Source organism: Strigops habroptila, chromosome 1 (genome assembly GCF_004027225.2).
Source record: "Strigops habroptila isolate Jane chromosome 1, bStrHab1.2.pri, whole genome shotgun sequence".
NCBI lineage: Eukaryota > Metazoa > Chordata > Aves > Psittaciformes > Psittacidae > Strigops > Strigops habroptila.
Window position 1 is genome coordinate 39,412,026 of NC_044277.2, and position 22,893 is coordinate 39,434,918.

At 38.2% G+C, this 22,893-nt stretch overlaps 1 protein-coding gene across 1 annotated transcript; it reads left to right on the forward strand.

Moving 5' to 3' along the window:
• On the forward strand, window positions 1–22,378 carry LOC115606865 (kinesin-like protein KIF20A). The gene is made up of 18 exons (XM_030483447.1): window positions 1–536; window positions 1,699–1,773; window positions 4,087–4,206; window positions 5,061–5,199; window positions 5,298–5,482; window positions 8,883–8,979; window positions 9,448–9,642; window positions 9,724–9,835; window positions 11,405–11,476; window positions 12,712–12,858; window positions 13,426–13,591; window positions 14,608–14,778; window positions 15,468–15,607; window positions 16,779–16,944; window positions 18,580–18,697; window positions 18,780–18,847; window positions 20,493–20,612; window positions 21,823–22,378. Exons 1-18 carry the CDS (start codon window positions 405–407, stop codon window positions 22,096–22,098), a joined length of 2,499 nt encoding a protein of 832 aa, XP_030339307.1. The 5' UTR covers window positions 1–404; the 3' UTR covers window positions 22,099–22,378.
• The last annotated feature ends 515 nt before the right edge of the window (window positions 22,379–22,893 follow it).

The window sequence follows — 22,893 nt, forward strand, 5'->3', positions numbered from 1 at the left end:
CCGGCGATGCCCCGCTCGGTTCCCCTCGGTTGTCCCTTTCCTGCGTGTAAACGCTTCCCGCTCTGAGCCGGTCATTGAGGCAGGGCACGGTGGCCCCGGGGCTGAGCCGCTGATGCCTGGGGGGTGTTGAGCCTTTCAGGGGTGAGGGTTACAGGCTGTGGTGTAGCACTTTCAGGTGGATGAGGGTGATGCCCACCTGAGGCTGTCAGTATGCTTTCACTTGCGTGTTTCGTTGTCAGTCGATTTTTAAGGTTCCACCATACTCCCAAACTTACTTCAGAAGTGCTTGTTCATGTACAAGCCACCCTGATCTCTACTTTGCTCCCTGAGTGGTTTTGCCTGTTCTGTGAGAAAATGATGTTCGTTTTGGTCTGTCTTCTTTTCAAGTTCCTTTGCACAGAACAATGGATAATGAAGGGAAAAGCAATGTTTCTGCAGAAGCACCCAATACGCTGGAATCAGTTTCTTTTCTCGGTGTATCGGGTAATCCTTCGCCTACGGAATCAACCGTATTGCCTAATACAGAGGAACTGCAGGTGTGGGTTGGTTTTGTACCAGGTCTTCTGATTATGGGGTTTTTAAGCTTTAATTGAGGCAAATACTTCTTTGGTGAGAACTGCTGTATTCCCCCATCCCCAGGATGTGTTTGGTTCTTCCGCTTGGTTCTCACTGCTACAAATTGTTGCCAGTACCAAATGCAGATGGTCAACGCTATGTGATGTGTCATGCTAAGCTTTTGAGAAGGAAGTAAAGGAATTCGGTAACTGCACTTTGAATGTAACATGACTGTACTGTTCCTTTTAGTAAGCTAAACAAGCATATAGATCCTTGTTGAAAGCTTGTTAGGTGCTTGGAAATAAAGATCTGTAATGCTGTGCTGCAGTATGCTTCTGAAGATTGTATTGTCATGTCTGCCTTTCTAGATCTGTAGGTTTGCTGATTGACTTACTTCCCTCAGGTGACTTAATTTTGTATGATTAGCAGAGTGCTGCTTGTGGGAGGGATGTGAGAACTCTGATCAATCCATCTGCTGAATGAACAAGTTGTCAAAGTAGGGATATGGAAGCTCTGCAAGAAAGGAAGGAATGCTGGGATCCCTCTAGAAATCTCCCTGCTATTATTGCTTGACCTGGATGGAGAGACCTCTGTGTAATGATATGGGATGGAAAAGCCCACCTTAGCAACTGAGAACTCTTTCATGGTTATTACTGTGAGGAAGATAAGGGGCTAGTGCCTGGAAAACAGTAATTAAGCTGTCTCTGGAGGCTAAGAATATATCAGTCTGTTAAATGAACATGCACCATACAAAATGGAAGTGCAATACTTTAAAGCAGCTATTAGAAAATACAGCTTGAATTCAATACAGAGTGACACCAGAAGGTGGAAGCAGTGCAATTTATGTCTCTGTTAGCGTGCTCTTTTAAAACAAAGATACTGGCTTTGTCCGAAAAGAACATTAAAGGGGGTAGGAGAGGTTACTTAAGGACATCAGGAATTTAAGAAACAAATGAAAGCTTAGGGTCTGAACTTCACAAGGAAGGAGAAGGTGAGGCAGTAAGATAAAACAGGAAATATGCATTAGAGATGTATGCTGATATGATTTGGGGGATATTATGTTTAAAAAGTGGTCATTATAACTGTGGTTTGTTTGTTGCCTTGTGTTTGGTTTTGTTTGTTTATTTTTTTTTTAATGAATAGGCATACCAACCTTTGAAAGTCTTCTTGAGAGTGAGGCCCTTTTCTGTAGCAGAGCTTGAAAACCATGAACCTCAGGTTAGTTGTAGAATTAAGAAATAAGTTTTCCTTCTCCCCCAAAGTATACTCCACCTAGTATTGTAAGCTGGGACTTTCTTTTATGGAAGTAGTGGACACCTGGGTAAATGTAATGTAGCTCTGCAAAGTTCCACTGGGTACTTTATTTAAAAGTTGGTATCACTCCTGCCTCTGTGCAGTGCTCAAGAAATGAGTTTCATGGAAGAGATTATGCAGTTCCAGGAGCAGTTCGGGCGTCTGACCCTTGAGTTTCCTTGGAATGCTTGAACAGTCTACTACCTCATTCCAGTGACTTGCTGCTCATCCTGTGAAGTTTTTTTTTTTTTATATAACCTCTACAGTTTATATTGTCCGATTCAGATGCTTCAGTGTTTTACACACATACATGTACACATGCAAACACACAGAATTACTCCTCCTTCCTACGCACTGCCACAGTGCTTCCAGTTTGGCATCATTCAGCAATCCGAGCTGCTTGTAAGGGTAAATTGATTTACAAAATCAAATTGAGTTGTTACCATTCCTTTTTGGAATGGGAAATTTCTGACTACCTGACCGTTAGTGAAACTACTTGTTCTTAAAAGCAGGGAAGGAAGAAAAAAGTAAGTGTTGAAGTTTGTACTAGATTTTAAGCTTGTCATGTAGCTCATGCTGGAATAGTTGGTATTCCAACATATTGGTTATATAACCTGTTTTGAATGGTATGAAGGCTTTTTCCTCAGCCTGCAAAAGCTATGAATGCTTGCAAGATCTTCAGCATTTTCTGTTCTCTTAACTATCACCTGAATCTGTGAGGAAGATGCTTGATAACAACTAAAAGAAAACACAACCCAACACCAAAACCCCCTTCCAATCTCTATAAAAAGTAAGCAATCAACTTAATGTTTAAGTCTTTTTTTGTCTGCCATTCATAATTTTCAGGAAAGCGTGTTTGTTCCAAATATGTAAGAGAAGAAAAAAGTAGAACCCAAGCTCTATTTCTTATAGATGTAGGCTGGAGCTTTAGACAGAGACAATCCACAGGTTAACTGACCAGTTGTTGCTTATAGAGGCAATGATTCACGCAAGTAAAGCTTAAGAGCTCTGGATGAAATTCTGTACTCTTGATACAACTGCAGTGACTCTTGAGTGTCAACTGCTGGAGAGCAGGAAGTTGTGTTCTTTGGATATAGACAACGTGTACAGTGCCAGAAATAGTCCAACTCCTGCCAGCTTATCTGTGGGGTTAGCTGGGGGAGACAAGAGCGATGTGTCACCAGCTGGATTCCAGCTCTGCAGACCTTGACTACTCATGAGCTTCTGTGAGGCTGGTGGCACACGCTGCAAATGTTGGATTCTTCTGTAGCCCTCTAGGATTTAGTACATCTGACCTGCATTCCTGCTTCTGGCAACGTGGAGCAAATGTTAAAGAGTACACAGGTTTAGACCCTGGCATAGTGAGCAATTGATTGGTCTAAACTCAGTACCCAGCTTCTTGGAGCTTCTATACCAGTTGATAAGCAGACTTGCTAATTGAGACTCCAAGAGCAGTACCTCCTATGTACATGCCACACTTGGATTATTAGTTTTACCAGCTCTGGCCAGCCTCAGAACACAAATGTCAGATTTGGTTACAATCAATCCTTGCAGCAGATGCTTCGAGACACTGTTCAGCTATACTGGTAGTTCAGTTTGTATTTTTAGTATCCTGCCTGGTGTAAAATTATTTTTCCTGTGATACAGCATTCTACATTTATCGAGTGAGTGAGTGCTTGGTGATTGTACCTCACCTGTACTTGAAACTAATTGTTTCCTTCATTACTGACAACTCTATCTATCTATCTATCTATCAAAGGATAATGCTTCAAACTTACTTTGTTTATGCTGGTCATAGCTTGTTTCACACTGAAAATGATTGAAGTAGAAACCCAGTAGGTTTCTATATAGCTTTGTTTTCACAGGTAGGATTGTGCAAGCCCCAATCACAAAATACCAGGGATTAGAGAGTAGTATTTAAAAAAAAAAAAAAAAAAAAAAAAAAATGTTCCTGGGTGGAATATGAGGAAAAAAATTATACCTTACGGAAAACTCCAGACAATTGCCTTAATTTTGGATACATTGTCTTTCATTTGAAGTGGGTATCTCTGTAGTTGTTACATGCTTCAAGAGAGATTATGTGTAAATTTTGTAAGTCTTTGTAGCTCTAGGCTTTTTGGTTTTGTTTGCTCTTCTATGGGTTGTGTTTTGTTTGGTTGGTTTTTGTTGGGTTTTTTTCAGATTTTTCTTCCTAAATAATTGTGTGGTGTTTTGGTTTACCTTGTTTTGTCTTTTAAGGGTTGTGTAATTATTGAAGATCATCAGACAGTAATTCTTAATGCACCCAAAGAGTCTTCTGCAATGAAAAACAGTGAAAAAGGAATTGGTCATTCTGTTCATAAGTTCACCTTTTCTCAGGTAGAGAAACTGTATTCTAATTTTCAGTTATAGTTTATTTTTCCACAATGTAATGATAAAAATTGATTTTTCTACTGTACCATGCAATGCGATTTTTCTTCTTGGAATTCAATGAGGTGGTATTTTCCTTAAAACCCACCTAGACTGCTTATTATTTACTGTTAAGCTGTCAAGAAAGCTATATTACAATGGAGGTGCCTATTAGATGAGACAAGGAAGGTTCTTTGGCAGCTCTGTTGTTCTCTTTGATTAGATGCTGCGAAAGCTGCTTGTAGGCACAAACTCAGTGTGGTTCTGCTGTTCCCTTATTTGGGAAGTGTTACAGGAAATCACATGTTTAAAGGAGTTGCTTTTAGGAACGAATTTTTGACAGAATAGCAGCCTAACTGCTGAAACCTCCTACACTGAAAGTAAATTTCTGAACTCTGTTACCTGCTGCAAGAAACTCTGTTCTCGGAGTATCAAAATACAGCCCCAGGCATTGAGTCATTCGGACCACTGTAATGCTGATTGTCTTATCAGTGGTGGGTGACTGGTGCAGAGTTGAGGAGGGAGCTGTGCATCACCAGCCGAGCTCTTGAAAGTACCACTGAACAGTAGCTCAGTAGCACTGAGCAGTTTATTTTAGGAGTAGGAAAATATTCAAAAATAAGGGCAAGCCTGGGTGCCCCATAGAATTAAACAGGCATCCTATGAGAACGCAGCAGAAAATGTTGAATCAGACAGGGTTCAGGCAAGATAGAAAACGAAGCTGGTCACAATTAATCAGTGCGTAATATTTTGATATATTAAACTACTTTGTGCCATTTATCACTTTTTTTTCTTTTTTTTTTTTTGTTTTTTCCTTCTCCAAGGTCTTTGGACCAGAAACTACCCAGAGTGAATTTTTTGAAGGCTCAATGAAAGAGATAGTAAGAGCATATGTTAATGGAGTGAATGGACTGGTGTTTACTTACGGGGTTACAAATGCAGGCAAGACGTTCACTATCCAAGGTATAACGTATTTGCCAAAAAGCATGTATGACAACCAAGTGAAAATCTGATGAGAAGTTTGTATGAATATCTACATTTTATCTTGTGTTATTTTTAAGGGACTTCTAAGGATTTTGGTATTTTACCTCGCTCACTTGATGTGGTTTTTAACCACATTAGGGGAAGACATTATCTGAAGATGAACTTCAAGCCATATTTGAGTAATGATGTTAAGAAACTAGAAGATGCACAAGTTAAGCAAGAAGAAGCCATGAAAATGACTGTTCTTGCATCACTGAAAGAGGTCAGTGATCAAATACTTCCTTGTTAATGAAGTTTCTTAAAAGCTTCCTGTCTAACAGACTATCTTTAAAATCTCTGTTTCCCTATTGATTCTTTAGATTTACCTAACTCTACTGTATGGATACTTGGTGAACCTTGGAATAAGGCAACTTGCTGGTTTTGGAGCTCAGGGTAAACTGGAAGAACTTTCTGCAGCAGGCAGCACACAGTTCAAACCAAACACCTTTGCAAAGCCAAAGCCTGGGTTTCTATAGAGGAGCATTTCTGACACTGTGGTGACACTAGCACTTGAAAAGTCTCTGAGACCTGAGTGATCTAAAACCTGCTTCTTAAGCAAATCTTTTGGGTCAGGTTCCCAGGCTGGATCTCAGGACAGTTGTTCAAATTCCAGTACTAGCTTAGGAGAAATGATGGCAACATCTTAGCAGGGGTTGTGAAGAACGCTGAAGAGTTCATTTTGGTGGAAGACAGCCTTAAAGCAGATTAAGCAGCTTGTAAATGTGTGATTTATGTAACTTCATAAAGGAACTTTTCTGATACAGCAAGTGAAGTGAGATTAGACAAAATGAATTTCCTAAAAGGAATACAGCCTCCTTTAGAGGACTGTGTATATCTTTTACTCTGAAGATTGTGGGTAAAATAGAGAAGTCTACTGTTCCAGTCTCCTGTTTTCATTATCTAGTCATTTCTGTTTCCAGTGTAAGAAATGGATCTCACTAGAAAATGGGCACCCTTGTGTGTGTGACTGTTCTATATTTCTAAGCCCAGTTGCAAGTTGTCAAAAGTTGTCTGTTTTTCAGAACATTTTAACCTGAAGTGTGGCTCTGTACATCTAATCCCAAAATGCAGTAGGCTCAGCTGATTATCATTTAAAGCAACTCTGAATGAATTCTGGGAAGTACAGAAGCAATGATTAACTAGGTTTTCTTTTTTATGTGGTCTTTAATACCAACGCTGTTAAAGTACTCCAGTTAGCTCTGAAAGAATATCCTTCTATGGATCAGATTAATATGTAAATTTTGACTCTAAATTCTATTGCTTAATATAAACTCTGTAAACCAAACTTTGTTTAATCTGAGTCTGGTTAACATTTGAGGAAATATCTCAGTCGAAAAATCTCAAAGATGCTAAAGATTACGTATTTGAGAGTTTCTGAAGAGCTCACTTTCACTGTGTGTGTATGTGCATGCACAGGGGGTGGGGATCTTCAGGAAAAATTGAGATGGTCAGGAGGGTAGTAGGTAAATGTTTTGAAAATAGCTTTACGCAACAAGCTTGCAAGAAGGAAGAAGCAGGACTCCGAGGTCTAGAACAGGGAGTCAAACACCTTATTTTGATGAGAACTCAATACTTGACAGATATTCTTTTCTGTTAAATCACAGTCTGACTTATTAACAGTTTAGTTACTGAATGTTGCAGTAGGTGATTTAGATGCTGATGCACTACAGTGAAAAGCAAGCAAGACCACCATCAGGAAGGAAAGGTAAAAATGCATCTAGAAAATAATACATGACAAGACCTTGCTTATGTATTACAATGCTTCCACGGTGATAGCTCAGCTATCCCCATGCTGCTTGATAGCTTGAGAATGAATAGCATCACTGTTCAGATGCTCACTGAAGCTTGTATTCTGAGAGCAGATATGGTTTGGAGAGCTTGGTTTTGGTTTACATGGATTTCTGTAGGCCCTTTTCCCAGGCTCAGTTTACATGTCATGCAGAAAGAGCTTGCTGTTCCTTTCATTTGCTCACTTTACACTGCTCTGAGTTACTGCAATACCCTAATATTTAATGTTCTACTGTTTGTTCTCTATACAGTACTGATGCAAAACCTCTTGCTTGTCATGGTTCGCACCCTCTCTTTCCTTCCCTTTACTTGTTCTATTCATGGGATTAAATACTGTTTTTTCCTGGATTAAATGCTGCTTTACTTGCATTCCTATTCCCACCTGTCCTTGTATTTGATATTAAATGTCAGCTTCTGTCACTTGCAAACAATGTCAGTTCCTGTTCCCACTTGTTTTCAGGCAATCGTCTTCATACTCTTCTCTGTATTCGGTCTTATGATTTGAAGAACAGTATAGCAGCATAGTTAATGCTGTTTTGTTGAAATATTTTTACAAAAATTTACCACATGCACAAGTACTGTGGTACTGGGTGTTTTACATTCCATTTTTGACATGCATATGTGTGCCAGTCCCATACCCTGCTTTAGACTTCTGCTTTGTACTTCACAAACAGAATGAATAGAATCCATGTTTGTGGTTATACTTGTAACTACTCAAGAAACATGGTCACTTATAAAATAAATGACAATGAAATCATATGCTATTTATCTTTAAAATGAAAGATCTGAAAGTATGGCTTCTGTTTGTAAAGATTCCATTTTGGATATACCAAGTGAGTAACGTAGCAGTAGTCAGTCCATAATGAACTCAGCACTGCATTCAAATAGCTACATTAAGATTTATTAGTTTGAATCTGTTCCCCTTTTCTGCTGTAGGTAGGATTATGCTCTATCAGGATTGGGTTTTGGGAAATCGGGGTGAATGTCCTAAGGAAAATTTGTATCAGTGTATAAATATGGGGAGGGAGGTAGTATGTGAATATATTGGAATATCTAAATAGTGGGAGTTGCTTTGTTACGCCGGTTTTCCTATGGGCAATTTGAAGCCTGTTCTTTGACAAGTCTTGTCAGGTTTTTAAATAATTTTGTTGATGTAAAGAAATTCAGCAAATGTGTGTACTTAAACAGACTGTGCTGTTTTCTATATAGTATTTTTAATGGCTTTTTAATTCAGTATGAATTAAACTTAGGCTGTTGCTTTATCAGATCTTGAAGGTTTTTATGAAGTTATTTCACTTTTTCTGAGGTTTTAAAGTAAGCTTGACTCATACTCTCACAGACCTGGCACAAGCCTGTGATTTGCAAAAGTGATTTGTAACAAGCAAGCAAATTAGGAATCTCTGCTGCTTTATTCTCTCTGTTGCTCACCACTCTGCCATCTGCTTCTGAAAGAAACTTACTTCTGCAGTTCTTTTGGTTGACTGAAGTACTGTTTGGATTTGCCCAGTTGTTCATAAAGGCAGCCTGGGCTGTTGCAGTTTGACAGAGGATTTTGTTTCTCCCAGAACTATAAAGTAAGCCTCCTATGTTAGCAGCAACTGGCCTCCAAAACAGGTTGCTGGGAGTATCAGAGAACGATTGTTCTTGTGAGGGAAAGAGCATTTATTGATTTAGTTCAATATTATTAAAAATGCTTCATCTGCAGGCAGAGTAAGGGTGGCTTAACACTTCATACTGTTTCAATATTTAAATCTTAAATACTGGAATTGCTGTTATTTTTACCTTCTGCTATTCTCAGTCTGTTCATATGGATGTAATGGTCTTTTTTTCCCAAGGAGACAGAAGGCAGCTCAAATACGATAACAAATACATGTGATGTGGAGTTGGATTCTTCCAACTGTATCTCAAAAAGTCTTCCTTCTGATTCACTAGGTAAAATACAGTGGAAAATTTTGGGGGGAAGGAAATACAGAAATTTAGGAATATAAGCAGGTAACTGTTGGTGGATTAAAAAAGTCTCTGGATATGTACGTTTACTTTGTAGTATAGTAGTTTAACAAAATTTTAATGGCTCAATTCTGGAGGAAGAGTAAATACGTGAAAATATTCTGATAGCTTTTCTCCTTTTGGGTGAAGAGGGAAGCTTAGTTCTGCATAGCCAATGTATTAACTTCTGGAAGCTTATGTTGGGGAAGGGGCAATAGTTTAGAACTTGGGCATATTCTCATTACAGGTGACTGCTGAGAAATTTGAACGTTCTTGGGTAAACGCAAAATTATGCAGTACTGTATATCTAATTGTACAACATATACAAGCCTCTTTCTTTTAGAAGTTTCTATATACTGTAAAATTTATCAATGTGTTGTTTGATCATTGAACTTTTCCTTTGTTTTGGGTTAGCAGAGAACTTTTTTCCACTTGACGTATACAGGACTAATATACAGCAAAAGACACAAGCATCTGTGTGGATTTCCTTCTGTGAAATTTATAATGAATATGTGTATGACCTATTAAATGTATTATCTACATCAAAAACTCAGAAGCGCAGAGTCTTAAGAATTTGTGAGGATCAAGGAGGAAATTCTTATATTAAAGGTAATAATGTTTTATAACCTTAGCAGTTTCAGAGAATATCTTTGATCATCAGAAATGTATGTAAATGGTCTCTTTTCACAGACTTAAAGTGGATTAACATTCAGAGCACTGAAGAAGCCTGCAAAATACTAAAAATAGGGAACAAGAACCGAAGCTTTGCTTGTACTAGAATGAATGAGCAATCAAGTAGGAGGTTAGTTCCTCTAATTATAAGCATACTCTGTTCCTTTTAAAGGAAGAAGGGGGGGGAAGGGAGGAGAGGACCCTAGAATGTGCTTGAAATTAACCACTCTTCAATAACAGCTTAAGACTTTCCTTGATTATTCTGGGTTTATTATGAAATTCTTTCTTGAAGAAACTTTAATAGTAGCTGGTCTTGGGTTGCTAGTCATGGCTTTGGGTAGCCAAAAAGATGAAATCACATTCATTTTTGGGTGCCAGTAGGGCTATATATCTTGGCAAATGCTAATGGTACTGAGTGGGAATAGCTGTGCAAGGATATTGAAGGAAAAGATGGGTAGCTCTTCATCACTGGCAGTATAATTCCTGGAAACCTGGAGCCTGTCAGTAGGGGATGTAGGAAGGAGTTGTGCAGTACCTTGTAGTGCTGCTAGATTACCTAGATGCTTTTAGATTGCTGTGTTCTAGCTGAGCTTACTTGATATCTTAAGAAATAAGCTTCTAGCTCTTACCCAATTCTGGAGAGAGGTCAGGGAGAATCTGGCTTTATGGAGAGGGAGGAAATAGAGAAGGTGGTATAATTTCTGTTGAAAATGCCTTCTTACTTGATTTTAATGTCCTCTTATTTATTTGTCCTTTAAGTGTGGAAGGGCCATGTTGTATATTTAGCTAATATAGCATTACTAAGCCTGCTTTTTCTATAAAAAACAAGATTTGTGGTGTTCTATATTAGTTAAAGACAACTGCCATTGAATTTCATGCTATGATTCTACCTGAATTTCACTCGAGCTTACAGTAGCGCAGAAAAGAACTGTGTGCTTTTTTTGGTAGGGTTTTGTGCCCAGAATGTCCTCTTTTTTGCTCCAGAAAATATGTTGACTTCCACCTAGTTTGTTTCTAAATTGGGGTGGGTTGTTTTAAGAAATTCAATTCTTTAGTTGCGGGTTGGCACTGAGAAGTAAAGCACTGCTTTGAGTATGTACTGGAGAAGTTCGTATTCTGTTCTTCCTGATTTGCTGGGTAAACTGGGACAGGGAACTTCTGGTTCTTCTTTGTAGCTTGATGTCTAGAACAGAATAACTGGATTTTCAAATGTTACAAATTCAACCTTTCTAGAAAACAAAGTAATTTCAAAACTGAACAAATAACTGTAGGCAAAATTACAGTCCTGACCAACCTTAACTCATTCCCTTCCCCACTACCTATTCCTAATCAGTTCTTCAGATCTACTGAGTTCAAATACTGCCTGAAGCTTGTATATGAAGTGGCTACCTGAGCACTCATCCTCTGATGAGCTGGCTTAAGTGAACTGGCTTTTTGTTTTCTCCAAGGCAGTTTGTAGGTTTTCATGTGACATTTTCCCCTTCCTGTATTAAAAGAAATGGAAAGTAAAATACAACTTGTATTGCTGCTTTTTGCTGCTGAATGAATGCATTGCGAAGGTAACTCATGTAAATTAGTGAATTAATTCTTGTTCTTTCTTCAGCACTGAACTTTGTGTAGCATACAAATTTTACTTTGCTTCAGTGACTGCTTAATTTTCGTAATTATGCTTATTAAAAAGAACTTCTTTCCATTCCAGTCACAGTATATTTTCAATCAGGCTACTAAAGCTAACTGATGAGCATCAGCCGCATGTTCTTGGAGTTTCAGAGTAAGTGAATGCTTCAGCTGATTACTAGAACATAAATGCTTCAGAAAAGTTGGTAAGGTGTAAGTGTGCTAAACTGGTGAACTTTCTTTTAATAAACTACTCCAAGAGCTGAGAAGGAAATCGGAATTCCACTGGCTGTGTAAAACTGGCTGGAAATCCTATAGGGACCACTGTGGAAGTGTTTCCCTGCTCTTGTTCTGTTGAAGTTTGGCTGAAAGAGCCTGTTAAAACTCTGTCAGTAGTACAAAAATTGTGGGAAATACATGTAGGTTGTCTTACACAATGGGGAGGTGGGGACAGAGTAGTGCTATATAATACCACACTGTATATTCATAGCCTTTCACATAGTTGAAATATGTGCCTTAATAATGTGTGTAGTATTAATATGTACTTATTCCAGCTGTGTGAAAGGCTATGATCTTACAAAGGTGTTATTTTGTGTAAATAAGTGTTTGTATAAGTGAGTAATAGTTTGATTACATGAATTTTCTAACTTCCAGAGTATTTAAAGGGCTTTCTTAATATGAAGTGGCAATGAAGTTCCTTGATTATCCAGGATAGTTGCCTCTGATTGTAACCTGTTGTACCATGAGGGACAGTTCAGTGGCCTGAGTTCAGTAGCACGTAATTGCTATAGCGAAACAAAGAGCTCTAAGGTGATCTCGGAAGGACTTCTGTCTTCTTACTTGGAACAGTGAACAAATTGTTCTGTATCCAAAAGAGGCAGACCGCAGCGTACTATCCTGCAGTCCTCTCAGTGCTGGAACTGGTGAAAGTGACTGTCAAAATGCTTCTGTAGTATAGCCCCACTGTGCAAAACTGTCTCAGAAATTCCTGTTATCTCATCTGGAAGTATTTTAGGATTTCAACAGAATTTAGGTTACTAAACTGAATTCTTTATGTAAGAATGCCTCCGAAGTTTTAGATGAATGCTACCAGCAGACTACTTTGATGTGCTGAACAGACTGTCTTAGGAAAAGCAATCTTGTTCAAGTATCTTCATGTAGAATGGGAAGATAAGATAGGTTAGTGCTGTTACCCTAAATACCTTGCGTAGTGTCTTATAGACAAAATGTCAACATTAGAGTACAACTTATCCTGTGATCTAGGTAGGCTGAAATGAGCCACTCATTTACACTTTAGGCACATAAAGAAATAAAAAAGACATACAGTTCTGTTCCCATACTGTTTAGGAACAAGTTTATATGCACGTTCTGGATAATTCTTTCATGCAGGTTGTCTTTCTGTGACTTGGCTGGGTCAGAGAGGTGTAATAAAACACAAGCCTTTGGAGACAGACTAAAAGAAGCAGGAAATATTAATAATTCTCTTCATATCCTTGGAAAATGCATTGCAGCATTGAAGCAAAATCAAAATCCAAAGTAAGTGACAAGTTGTAAACAACATGCCAAGTTTTAGGTTGAAACCCTAAGTGTCCCTTCATGTTTCTGCAAGGGGTTCCATGTGGTCAGAGGAAAAAGGAAATCTACAAAATCCTATACAAATTATACAAATTATTGCAAATGTCACTGGAATATGTGAGATGAACATTTTTTTCCTCTAAAACTGCATACAATAAAAAAGAGCAACTAACAGAAAACTACCAAGATTTTTTAGTGTGTGTGTATGAGCAAAACGGAGCTCCTGTTGTGTTCTCTTCCACTTCCAAATTATACAGGTAGATTTTTCAGCTGACACATCCTGTCCTTAGCTTTTGGCTTATTCCAGTATCTGCTTTGAACAGTTTAATAGTTTTAAATAGTTTAATTTGTTGGAGACCTTATGAGATCCAGGAAAGACCTTGCGCTTTGGTATGAAATAGCTAAGTCTTAAATATGAGCATCCTGCTGGATCTTTTCCTGACAACAAGAATTAAGCTTAGTTACAGTTTCATGCAACTTCGCAATTTTTGTTTTGTTTCACACTTTTATTACTCTTCTCTCCATGAGGATGAAGCCAAGCTATATTCCATTCAGAGAGAGCAAATTGACTCGTCTGTTTCAGCCATTCTTCTGTGGAAAAGGCAAAGCTTGCATGATTGTAAACGTTAATCAGCATGCTTCCACATATGATGAAACACTACATGTAATGAAATTTGCAGCTATAGCCAAACAGGTAAGAATGCATCTACTCCCTCTGCTAATCTGCATTCTTTGTTACCCTTGGTTTGTGAAATTATCAGGTTGTATGGACTCGAGTGTGATTTGGACTTTTGATGGATCATACTAATTCTTCTGCCTGTGGCTTCCTTCTGAAAGGCTTCTGGTAGTCTTGCCAATCCTTACAATCTTCTTGTGGTAATAAGTAAAGATAGCTGCAGCTCTCTGGCTCGTTCAGTTCTACACCACTGACATTCTGTGAAAAAGTAGTTAGGATGCTTTTGGGTATGTCTGGTTATACTATATATGAGCAAATGCAAGATTTTGATTCAAGCTTTTGATGAATTGTTTAACCTGTGTTCATTTAAGCATCTGTTGCACAAGATGACAATTGCTCAAAATTCATTGGACAGCTTGTGGTGGCAGTAAAAGAAGTAGAAACTGCTGCTTGCAGGGAGTGGGAGGGTGGGCTATGTTACGTTTTGTGGCAGAAATACAGTCTTTTCCTACTCTGGAACCATGGATTAGTTCTGACACATTCCAAGTCTGTAATGGCATGTTTAATATGATTTTGGAGAGAAAAAATTCTCCAGTTATCTTCAGCTTCAACTTTCATCGTAAGTGTGCACTGAGGAGACAAGCTTCTCTGGTATGTTGTCCTATGACATAAAATCTTTAGCATGAATTGCTGAATCCTGGTTGCTGTATTTCAGGAAGGAACAAATGTTTTAGGGATTTGCTGCTTTTCATTACCTTCCCAGGAGACTACACTAAGACCTTCCTTACATTTTAGGAGGAGAAAACACCTTTCTAGACAAGCATACTTCTACTTTGTTACAGTACTGAGGTCTTGTATTCATATTGATACAGATGTTTGTCTATAAGGGACATGTAAAATTATGTTAATGTTCTTGTAAGCATTAAATATAGTTCAAATACAACAATACCTTCATGCCACTTCTTCCTAGTATTCTGATATCTGCAATATTGACAGCATTGATAGATCAGTGCATTCAGCTCTGGCTTTTTCAGGTAATCCAGACAATCCTACCCAAAAGTTTGGGTGGTTTTTCACCCAAGCTCGTTGGAGGTTGTGGCAAACCTATCATGCAGTTTGATGCTGGTACATCTGTAGATGACTTTCCTGACAGTACTGAAACCTACAGAGAAGAGGAAGTGGACATCACCATTCTGAGTCATGAGGTAGGTGCACGTCTACTAAAAATTGTACCCAAGAAAGCCATTGCTATTAGCTATAATGTTAGAAACCTTTACCGTAAGAGATGTGCTTCTGCTCAGGGCCAGGCAGACCTAGTCTTAAAGTGTTCTAGTTCTGAGGGATCAAGTGTAGTTGTGGAAGGCTGCCTGTGACTCTAGTTAAGTCAAGTGCTAGATTTGGAATTCAACTGATTGCTTAATGAGAAGAGTAAGGAAGCAGCATGTGTATTTAAAACAACAAAATGCAGCATTTTAAAAATAAAGCTATGCAATCTAACAGCAATGAATTGTAAAAATCAATTAGGTTTTATACTAAATGGTTCTACAAATTAATATTTAAATGCCAAAACAGTAGTAATTTTTTGATAGCAGAAACTATCAAGATAGAGAAAGGTTTTTGGTTTGTGGTTTGTTTTTTTTTTTTGCAGTAGGAAGTCAGGGGGTTGGACTAGGTGCCCTTTGAAGGTCCCTTCCAACCCAAACTATTTTATGATTCTGTTATAAAATGTTTAACCTCTTCTGAAAATACAGGCTGGTAGAAATGCCCGCTCTGATAGCTGTGTGTATGAATATTTAATTTGACACGCATATCATGTGTTTCATATGACGTGTTGCAGATATGTGCTAGTATGTGTTTCTAGCTTGTTTTCTGAATGGAAATATATTGAATTTAGGATCTCTTGAAAACTACAGAGGACCTAAAGGAGAAGTTAGCTGCAGAAAGGCAAAGTAAACTCCTACTGGAGGTGAAGATACGTAGAGAGATGGCAGAAGCAATGTTCCGACAGCTGTTGGAAACAGAGGAAGCTTGGAGGCAAGTCATGTTGCAGTTCTCTTCAAGACTGAAACGATTACACATATATAAATGCATGCATTTGTATGTATATGTAGGTATATTCACATATGTAGATGCAAGATGTATACTCATGTTACTTAGGGAAGTTAGTTCTGGACAGTTTCGCTTCAAAGCTTCTGATGAAGAGGGAAGAAGGAACATGAAAGTAAACTTGTACAGATCAGCCTCTTCCCATGTACAATGGAAAATTAATGCTGTTTTCTGTTGGAATTTTCTCTGTTTAATTTGTAATTACTGGAGATTTTCTGACTTGTTATTAGTATTTAGCAGATGTGGAAAATTGTTACAGGTACCCCACTGAGGCTTGTGATTGTTCCAAGACTTACACTTGGTCATGTTAATATGCATGCATGTGCTTAAGGTAGTTTAAATTGAATCTCTTTAAGCTTTCCTGGATTCATGCTCCTGGATGATTTATGAACCATTCTTAGTTTACAATCTTGTATATTACTGTGGCTGCCTGCACTGATATTACTAATTTAGGGATTTTTTTTCAAGTGTGTCCAGATTGCTTAAGCTGAGTTTACTTCCTCTTAACTCTTCTCTTCTTGAAATCAGTTTCCTGCTGTTTGAATTGCTAACAGAGACTATCCCCGAGTTAAGTTGCCAGCTGAACATGCTGTGGTTTAACACCTGCACTGACTTTAAAATTGTTTGGGTGCTTTTTTGGCCAAACATGTGAAACAGCAGTGACGCCTTTTCTCTGTTGAGGTGATGTTCTGTGTCACTGCTGGGGCATTTTTTTAATTGTGACAGAAGTAACGTGTAATGTCTTGAAATAAGCAGGTGAAGTGAATTTGGCATTTATCTTTAACAAAAGAAAAAAACCCCAACTCTAAAACAACAATGTGAAAGACACTGCCCTGGAAATACGCTTCAAATATCAGGCCTAATTGGCTGTAGTTGTGTCTATCACTACATGTTGGTGGGTTTTTTTTGTATATGTCATGTAGAAGTTATGCCTTGGTGCAAGTCTGTAGGGTTATTGAGAATAAAAAAAAGTACTTCTCGGTCTCTTCACTATTTATGGTTAGATGAATAACTTCGATATTGCCAGTTGAACACACATAATCAAATTGTAACAGCCAGAATGCTAATATCTCAAATAAAACTAACATGTTCTCCTTAGCAACCGTTTGGAAGATATGAAAGACAGTTATGAAGAAAAACTGGAGAGCAAATTTGAAATGTATAAAGAGGCCATCAAGAAACATGCATATGTGTGTGCAATGGAACAAATTGAAGACCATTATGTTCCCGTAGAAGAATTTCTAGCTGAACAAGAGAAAGTTGAGGTATGACATACTCTATATATACTCATATATACTGCTAAAAATTGTGTGCTAGCCTCTTAACTGTAAATTTTGCTTTTCTTCAACAGAATCACTCAGGAATCCCGAATGTAACACTGAACAGTCAAAATAACTAGCAGTACAGCTTAGCTGTTTTGGTGTCCAGTGCTAACTGTAGGGATAAAGATATCTTCTGTCTTACACTACCTGCAGTGTATACCTAAATTTTCTGATCTTTGAGAACCCAGAAAAATTAAATCCAAGTCATCTTTATCTCCGTAGTGCAATGACTGGAACACCTAGACGGATGGTGTATACAGCAGTCTGGCTTTGTGGAGATCCTTGGGACTGTAGGGTGTGGAGTAAAAAGTTAGCCTGAAAGGGCAGTGGGGAATTTAATACAGGATAGGTATTTTGTAGGTATAATGCATTTCTGCTCTGAAAGTCTACATGGAGGATTGTGGGATAAGAAACTGTGATAAGAAATCAAATTTTATGCAGGATTGAACTTAATCTCTTGAAGGTACTTATACCTAGAACTGGTCAGAATTGGCATCGGTAAATTGATGTTCCTTTTGCAACTGATCATGTTAGCCATATGCAACATCAGTCTTTACTTCTAGCCTCTGCGTAGATGGCCAAGTGTATCCAGGCAACAGATGGGACCTGTGGGTTTTAGTCTTTTCAGAAGGTCTGTAGTGGAAGAATAGAACTGTGGTGTACTTTCTCACTGCACTTTCCGGTTCAGGAACTGACAAAGTATCTCTCACTCCAATTGTAGGCAGGTTCCTTTCAAGATATGAGGGAAATAGGTTTCTGTTGGCGATTGTGATGTATAAACACTTCTGCTTTTACAGCTCTCCATTCAGGTGCTGACAAGCAACACTATTGTGTAATTGCCTCTCTTTTTCCAGCTCCTTCACACTTGTCTTTTTTCCACAGTTAGACTCTGGGTTTATGTTCACTTAAGCCCTAGCTACTCATCGTGTTGGAGTGGAGGAAAAGAGTTCTAATAGTGTTCTCTGTACTTATAGCTGCCTTGTACGCTGGCCACAAGGCTGGGTAAGGGAAGATCCAAAGAACAAGATGGTCTTGGTAGCAAGTCAAATAAGAAGCTGATGAAATCCCTAAAAGTCTTAGCTGATAAAGGGGAGTGCAACATAAAATCTGAGTGGGCTGCTTCAGAGAACCGGGATTAGATGAATAATTTTTCTTGATGGTGACTCTTGATTTCCCACTCTGAAATACCACTCTAGCAATCGATAGGTACTGAAAAAGAGATTGAGATTGAAGCTTGGTTCTATGAAATATGTTCTTCCTATCTAGCAAGCTAACTAGCAACAGTGCTTAACACAGATGCACTAAAGTTTCTTTTCTGCCATATGGTTACTTTTAATACAACTTGGAAATCTTCAGACTGGAAGAGTTGACTCCTGTTTAAGGTAAGTTCTTCCTAGAAGGTCTTGTGATCTGAGTGCTATTCCTTAGTGATTTTTCAAGCATAACCATCACAACGTCCACCCGCGAAATGATTTTGTAACTGCATATACATGTGTGTGTAAATGAAAGACATGCTGGAATGCATCAGGTTAAGCAGAAATTTAGACAAATTCTACCATGTGCCCTTCTTTTTTTTAGGATAGAGAGAATAAAATACTCCAGTTGGAAAAGCAACTTGATGAACAGTCAGGGAGGCTTTTGGCTCTGGGAAGTCCCCATTTGGATATACCAACTACTGAAAATAACATGGAACTAGGTAGGAATCTAATCTGGATATTTAAAGTTTGATTTACTTCTAATACTGTGTATAAACAAGCAAACTTTTCTTTTTCCTATAGAACTTCTGAACAAGACGATGAAGAGAGCCAATGAAGGACTGCAGAAACAATGCCAAGAGAAAGAAGAGGTAGCTCTTGCTTAGTATTTAACAAATCTGGGTAGAACAGTCCGAAACTCTGGCCTGGTTCAGTGCTTAAAGATCTGCGCTGTAGACAAAAGCATGAAGATTTCCGTAAATGGGTGTCAAGTTTACAAAAAAGCCCTTGCCCGTTGTGGGTGACTTTTTCCAGAGATTGGCTGTGTTCTGACTTTAGTCTGTAAAGGCATCTACTACTGTAACAAGTTACATGGTAAACATGATGTAAGTTAGAACTAGGGAAGTGTGTAGCCTTGTATTAGAATTTGTTGTAAACATTGCTGCCATGGCCTCAGTGCTTTCCTTCCTGAAATGCTGCCTGCTCGTGTACAGGGGAACAATTACAGAATGTGCTAACAGTTTAGATCTAGAGCCAAAATAGTGCCTTAAACCAGTAATTTCTGCAAGTAGTGAACTCTGCTATCCCCTTAAACTGAAGTAGGGGTCATGTCTCTGTTCTTCAATTAAATAAGATCTCAGTGCTCTGAATAGTACATAGAGGTGGAAATTATGAGCTTCAGGCGTGTTACGGGGCAAAAAATTAATTATTTTTACATATTAATTCTTGGTCTTTACCTTGAATGAACTTGTAAGACTATGGTTAGTTTCCCATGTTTAAAGAGGATGGGGAGAAGGGAAGAGACAAGCCTCGCTCCTTTTACTAGTAACAAATGGGGGTAGGGGTTGGAGAAATAGTTCCAGCTGGTTCTAATAAACCACGTAAATGGAAAGTGAACTTCAATCCCTTTCTATTGAGAAAGCGTACTCCAAAAATATCTTTTTCCTCAGAGTTTAATATCTTGTGTTATGGCCCTGGTGTTTGTTTTCCACTCATGTTCCTGAGAGCTCACATCCTTTTCCATTTCCTTTGTCAATTCTGGATTTTGAAAGTTTGGCTTTTATGCTTGATATGGGGATACTGTATTGACTATGTGGCTAGAAAGTGTTAGAATCATGGGTTTGCTGCCTGGCGATAACTGAAGTGAGAGCAGTTTAGAGCGGTTGGTTCCATCGGCGCCCTTCTGCTGCTTTGCTTCATGTATCTGTGAATGTGTGATGAGTAATTCACTACTTTTTTTCTTCCCGTTCAGCCTTTAAACATGGGTGAATGGTATGGTTTGGGTTTGTTTTAGCAAGGTATTTTCCTTCCAACCTTGTAGAAGTAAATTAATGATATAACTTTAATTTTGCTGGTTCAGAGTTTCTTTTCCCTCTCAGGATTTAATCCATCAATATTCCCATCAGAAAGGTGAGGTCTTCTGCTGTAACTGTGCTTCAGTTCATTATATGAATAGCATTAATAAGACGAGAGTGTTCTTTTTAACTATCGTTACTGAAAAGGAGCAGACTGTTCCAGAAGTAGGTTAGTCTGTGCTGCTGTTCTTTAATTGACAGGTCTGCGTAAACCCAGTAGCTTCAGCACAATAGCCCTTGAATGCTCCAGCTGTATTTTGTCACCAGAAATGATAGGTTGGGACATACGAGGTTGAGAGAAGCGGACTTCATCTTCACTGCTTGCTCTTGCAGTTCACACTGATCCGTTAATCAGAAATGCCTACAATGTCTGTATGAGTTCTAGTCATAAAATTAATGTAAAATACACTCTCTTGAACTGCAGCATGTGTTTTATTTTCAGCTTATAAAATCTCTGAAGTTAAAAATACAGAAGTTAAACGAAACCCTGCTAGAAGCTAATGCAGACTACAGAAAAATGGTAGAAGAGAACAGTCAACTGAAGCATACAATCATGCTCAAGGTTTGTCAGCAATTTAAAAGCAACTTTAATGTGACTTGTATCTATAGTTATGTTGGATGTTTCTGCATCTTTGTGTAAAATCACAATTCATCTTAGTAATTTCTTTTGATGTTAGCATTTTTTTCTGTCCCTAGCTTCCTGAATGAAGTCAGAACATTTGTGTTTCACTCCTTGACTTTGTATCTTGTAAGACAAGACTCGTTTTTCAGCTTAAACAACAGACACAGACAATAGGGTAACTGTGCCAACAACTCCTGCTAATCGAAAGATGCCACAAATAGCTGTCAAGCAAAGAAAATACTTGGAACTCTAGCTGTGAAGTGTTTTGCTGATTGCAAGTAAGGTGTCAGTGCACAGGTGCTAGTGCAACAAGACCTAAGGACTAAGGCTTCAAAGCTGTATTGACACTCCTGCAGAGGTGGCTGAGCTGGATAAGAGATAATGGGCGGGTAAACTACTTAATACTGAAATACAAGAAATCTTTTCTTCAAAAGTAGGGACTTCATAAAGTTGACAGTGTCTGACCTCAGATATCAACTAGATTCCTAAATAAAAAAGGTGAAAATTTTGAACTCTTGACACTTTGCACCTATGTAAGTAAGTCTGCAAATGAAGCAAGGCAAGTATAAGGCTGCTTAGTGATGTTTTCCGTTTGAACATGAAATTACCTTCTGCATGCTTTTTAGTCTAAATCTGAGGCTGAAAATATTATTCATCTTGAACTTTGTTTCTTAATTGGTTCTAAGACATAGGAAGTCAACTTTTTTGTTAACTACAAGGATTAAAGAGCATCTCTGAGACTATGTTCTGCCCACTCAAAGCATTTATTCAGTCCTGGTTAGTAGACTTATAACTATGATAAGAGTTTTGATTTGACCAGTTTTGCTTTCAGTAATTGTGGGGTAAGGTAGGAATACCTCCTTTATTTGGTTCTTAGAACAACAGCAATTCTTTGCATAGTGTGGCCAAGCATTTTACCATCAGCTTCTTAGCCAGACTTGGTTTCTAACTATATCTGATGGCCCTGTAGTTTGTTTTTCTCTAAGTTGCATAAAAGTAATTCGGAAGAAATGGGTACTGAATGGCTATTTGGAATAGTAAGAACAAGGGTGTTTACTGGAATAATAAAATAATCTGAAACAGAAAATTAATCATCTCATGAAAAAGACCGTGGAGTGTTCACATACCTAACACAGCCTTATCCTCCTAGGATCAAGAAATGAGCAGTCTTCAGAACTGGGCTAAACGTGTTCTTGAACTGGAAGAAACAGTGTCTTCCCTGCAGAAAGAACTTGATGAACGGAAAAAGCATTTCTCTAAGGAGGAGCCAAAACAACAAAAGCCCAGGAAAGGTTTGTTGGCTAACCTGAAATCCACAGTAGCAGCCACTGCTATTACACCTCTTGGTAAAGGCTGGGGAAAGTATGAAGATGTTTCATCCTCTTCAAGAAAACAAGTACTGTTGGCTCATAAAGCAAAAGACTAATATTTGATTAATCAAAGTGTGCAATTACTGGGCTTCTTTATTTTAAACTGTTGGTAGCTTTTTCTCGCTCTCGGATGCCATCTTCACTCTCATGTTAACTGACAGAAAAATGTTAATACAGAACTCTTTTAATTGAATCAAGGTTGAATTTAGAGCTGTGTAAGCTTAGATCTAAACTTGTGTTTTTAATGTTGATATGGGGATGTGATTTGGGAAATAAATATGTAATTTTAATTCTTGAGCTGCTTGAACTTCTATCGTGGTCTTCTATACTGGTAAACGTGTGATTTATGCAAAGTGCGATGTTCATCTTCTGCTTGTTACCATTTTAAACTAAGTATTTCCTTTCATTGTTGATTCCTAGAAATCAGAAGGCTTGTAAACTTAGACTCAAGTAGATGTTATAGCTGGGTTCCTCAGCTAATATTCTGGGTTTGACCTGGAGACTGCAGTCTTGGGACCAAACTGAGCAAATTGCTAAAGGAGGAAACAAAATGAGGTCTTATCTGGCTCCTTGCTGGTTTTCGGCTAACTTGGCATTGTAAAGGAACTTGTTTTAATATCATTTGAATTTTGAGTAAGATTAAGCATTAAGCTTTGAAAAAATTATTTATAATAAATTTTTACATAGCTAAATTAAACTCTGACTCTGTTTATTTATAAAGATGAGAATATCAGTGAAATCATGGTAAGGAAAAGATTATAAATTTTGAGGCCAAATGATCATAGTGATTGACATGATCTTGAGTTGAAAGAATTATAGCCCTGGTTATATGACTTATCTAGTAACTCAAG

Excerpts from the sequence above, each read along its gene's own strand:
- LOC115606865 (XM_030483447.1), top strand. The coding sequence starts at position 405 with ATGGATAATGAAGGGAAAAGCAATGTTTCTGCAGAAGCACCCAATACG. Across the intron at positions 8,980-9,447 it reads TCTTCCTTCTGATTCACTAG|CAGAGAACTTTTTTCCACTT; the intron begins GTAAAATACAGT and ends GTTTTGGGTTAG. Across the intron at positions 18,698-18,779 it reads TGAAAATAACATGGAACTAG|AACTTCTGAACAAGACGATG; the intron begins GTAGGAATCTAA and ends TTTTTCCTATAG.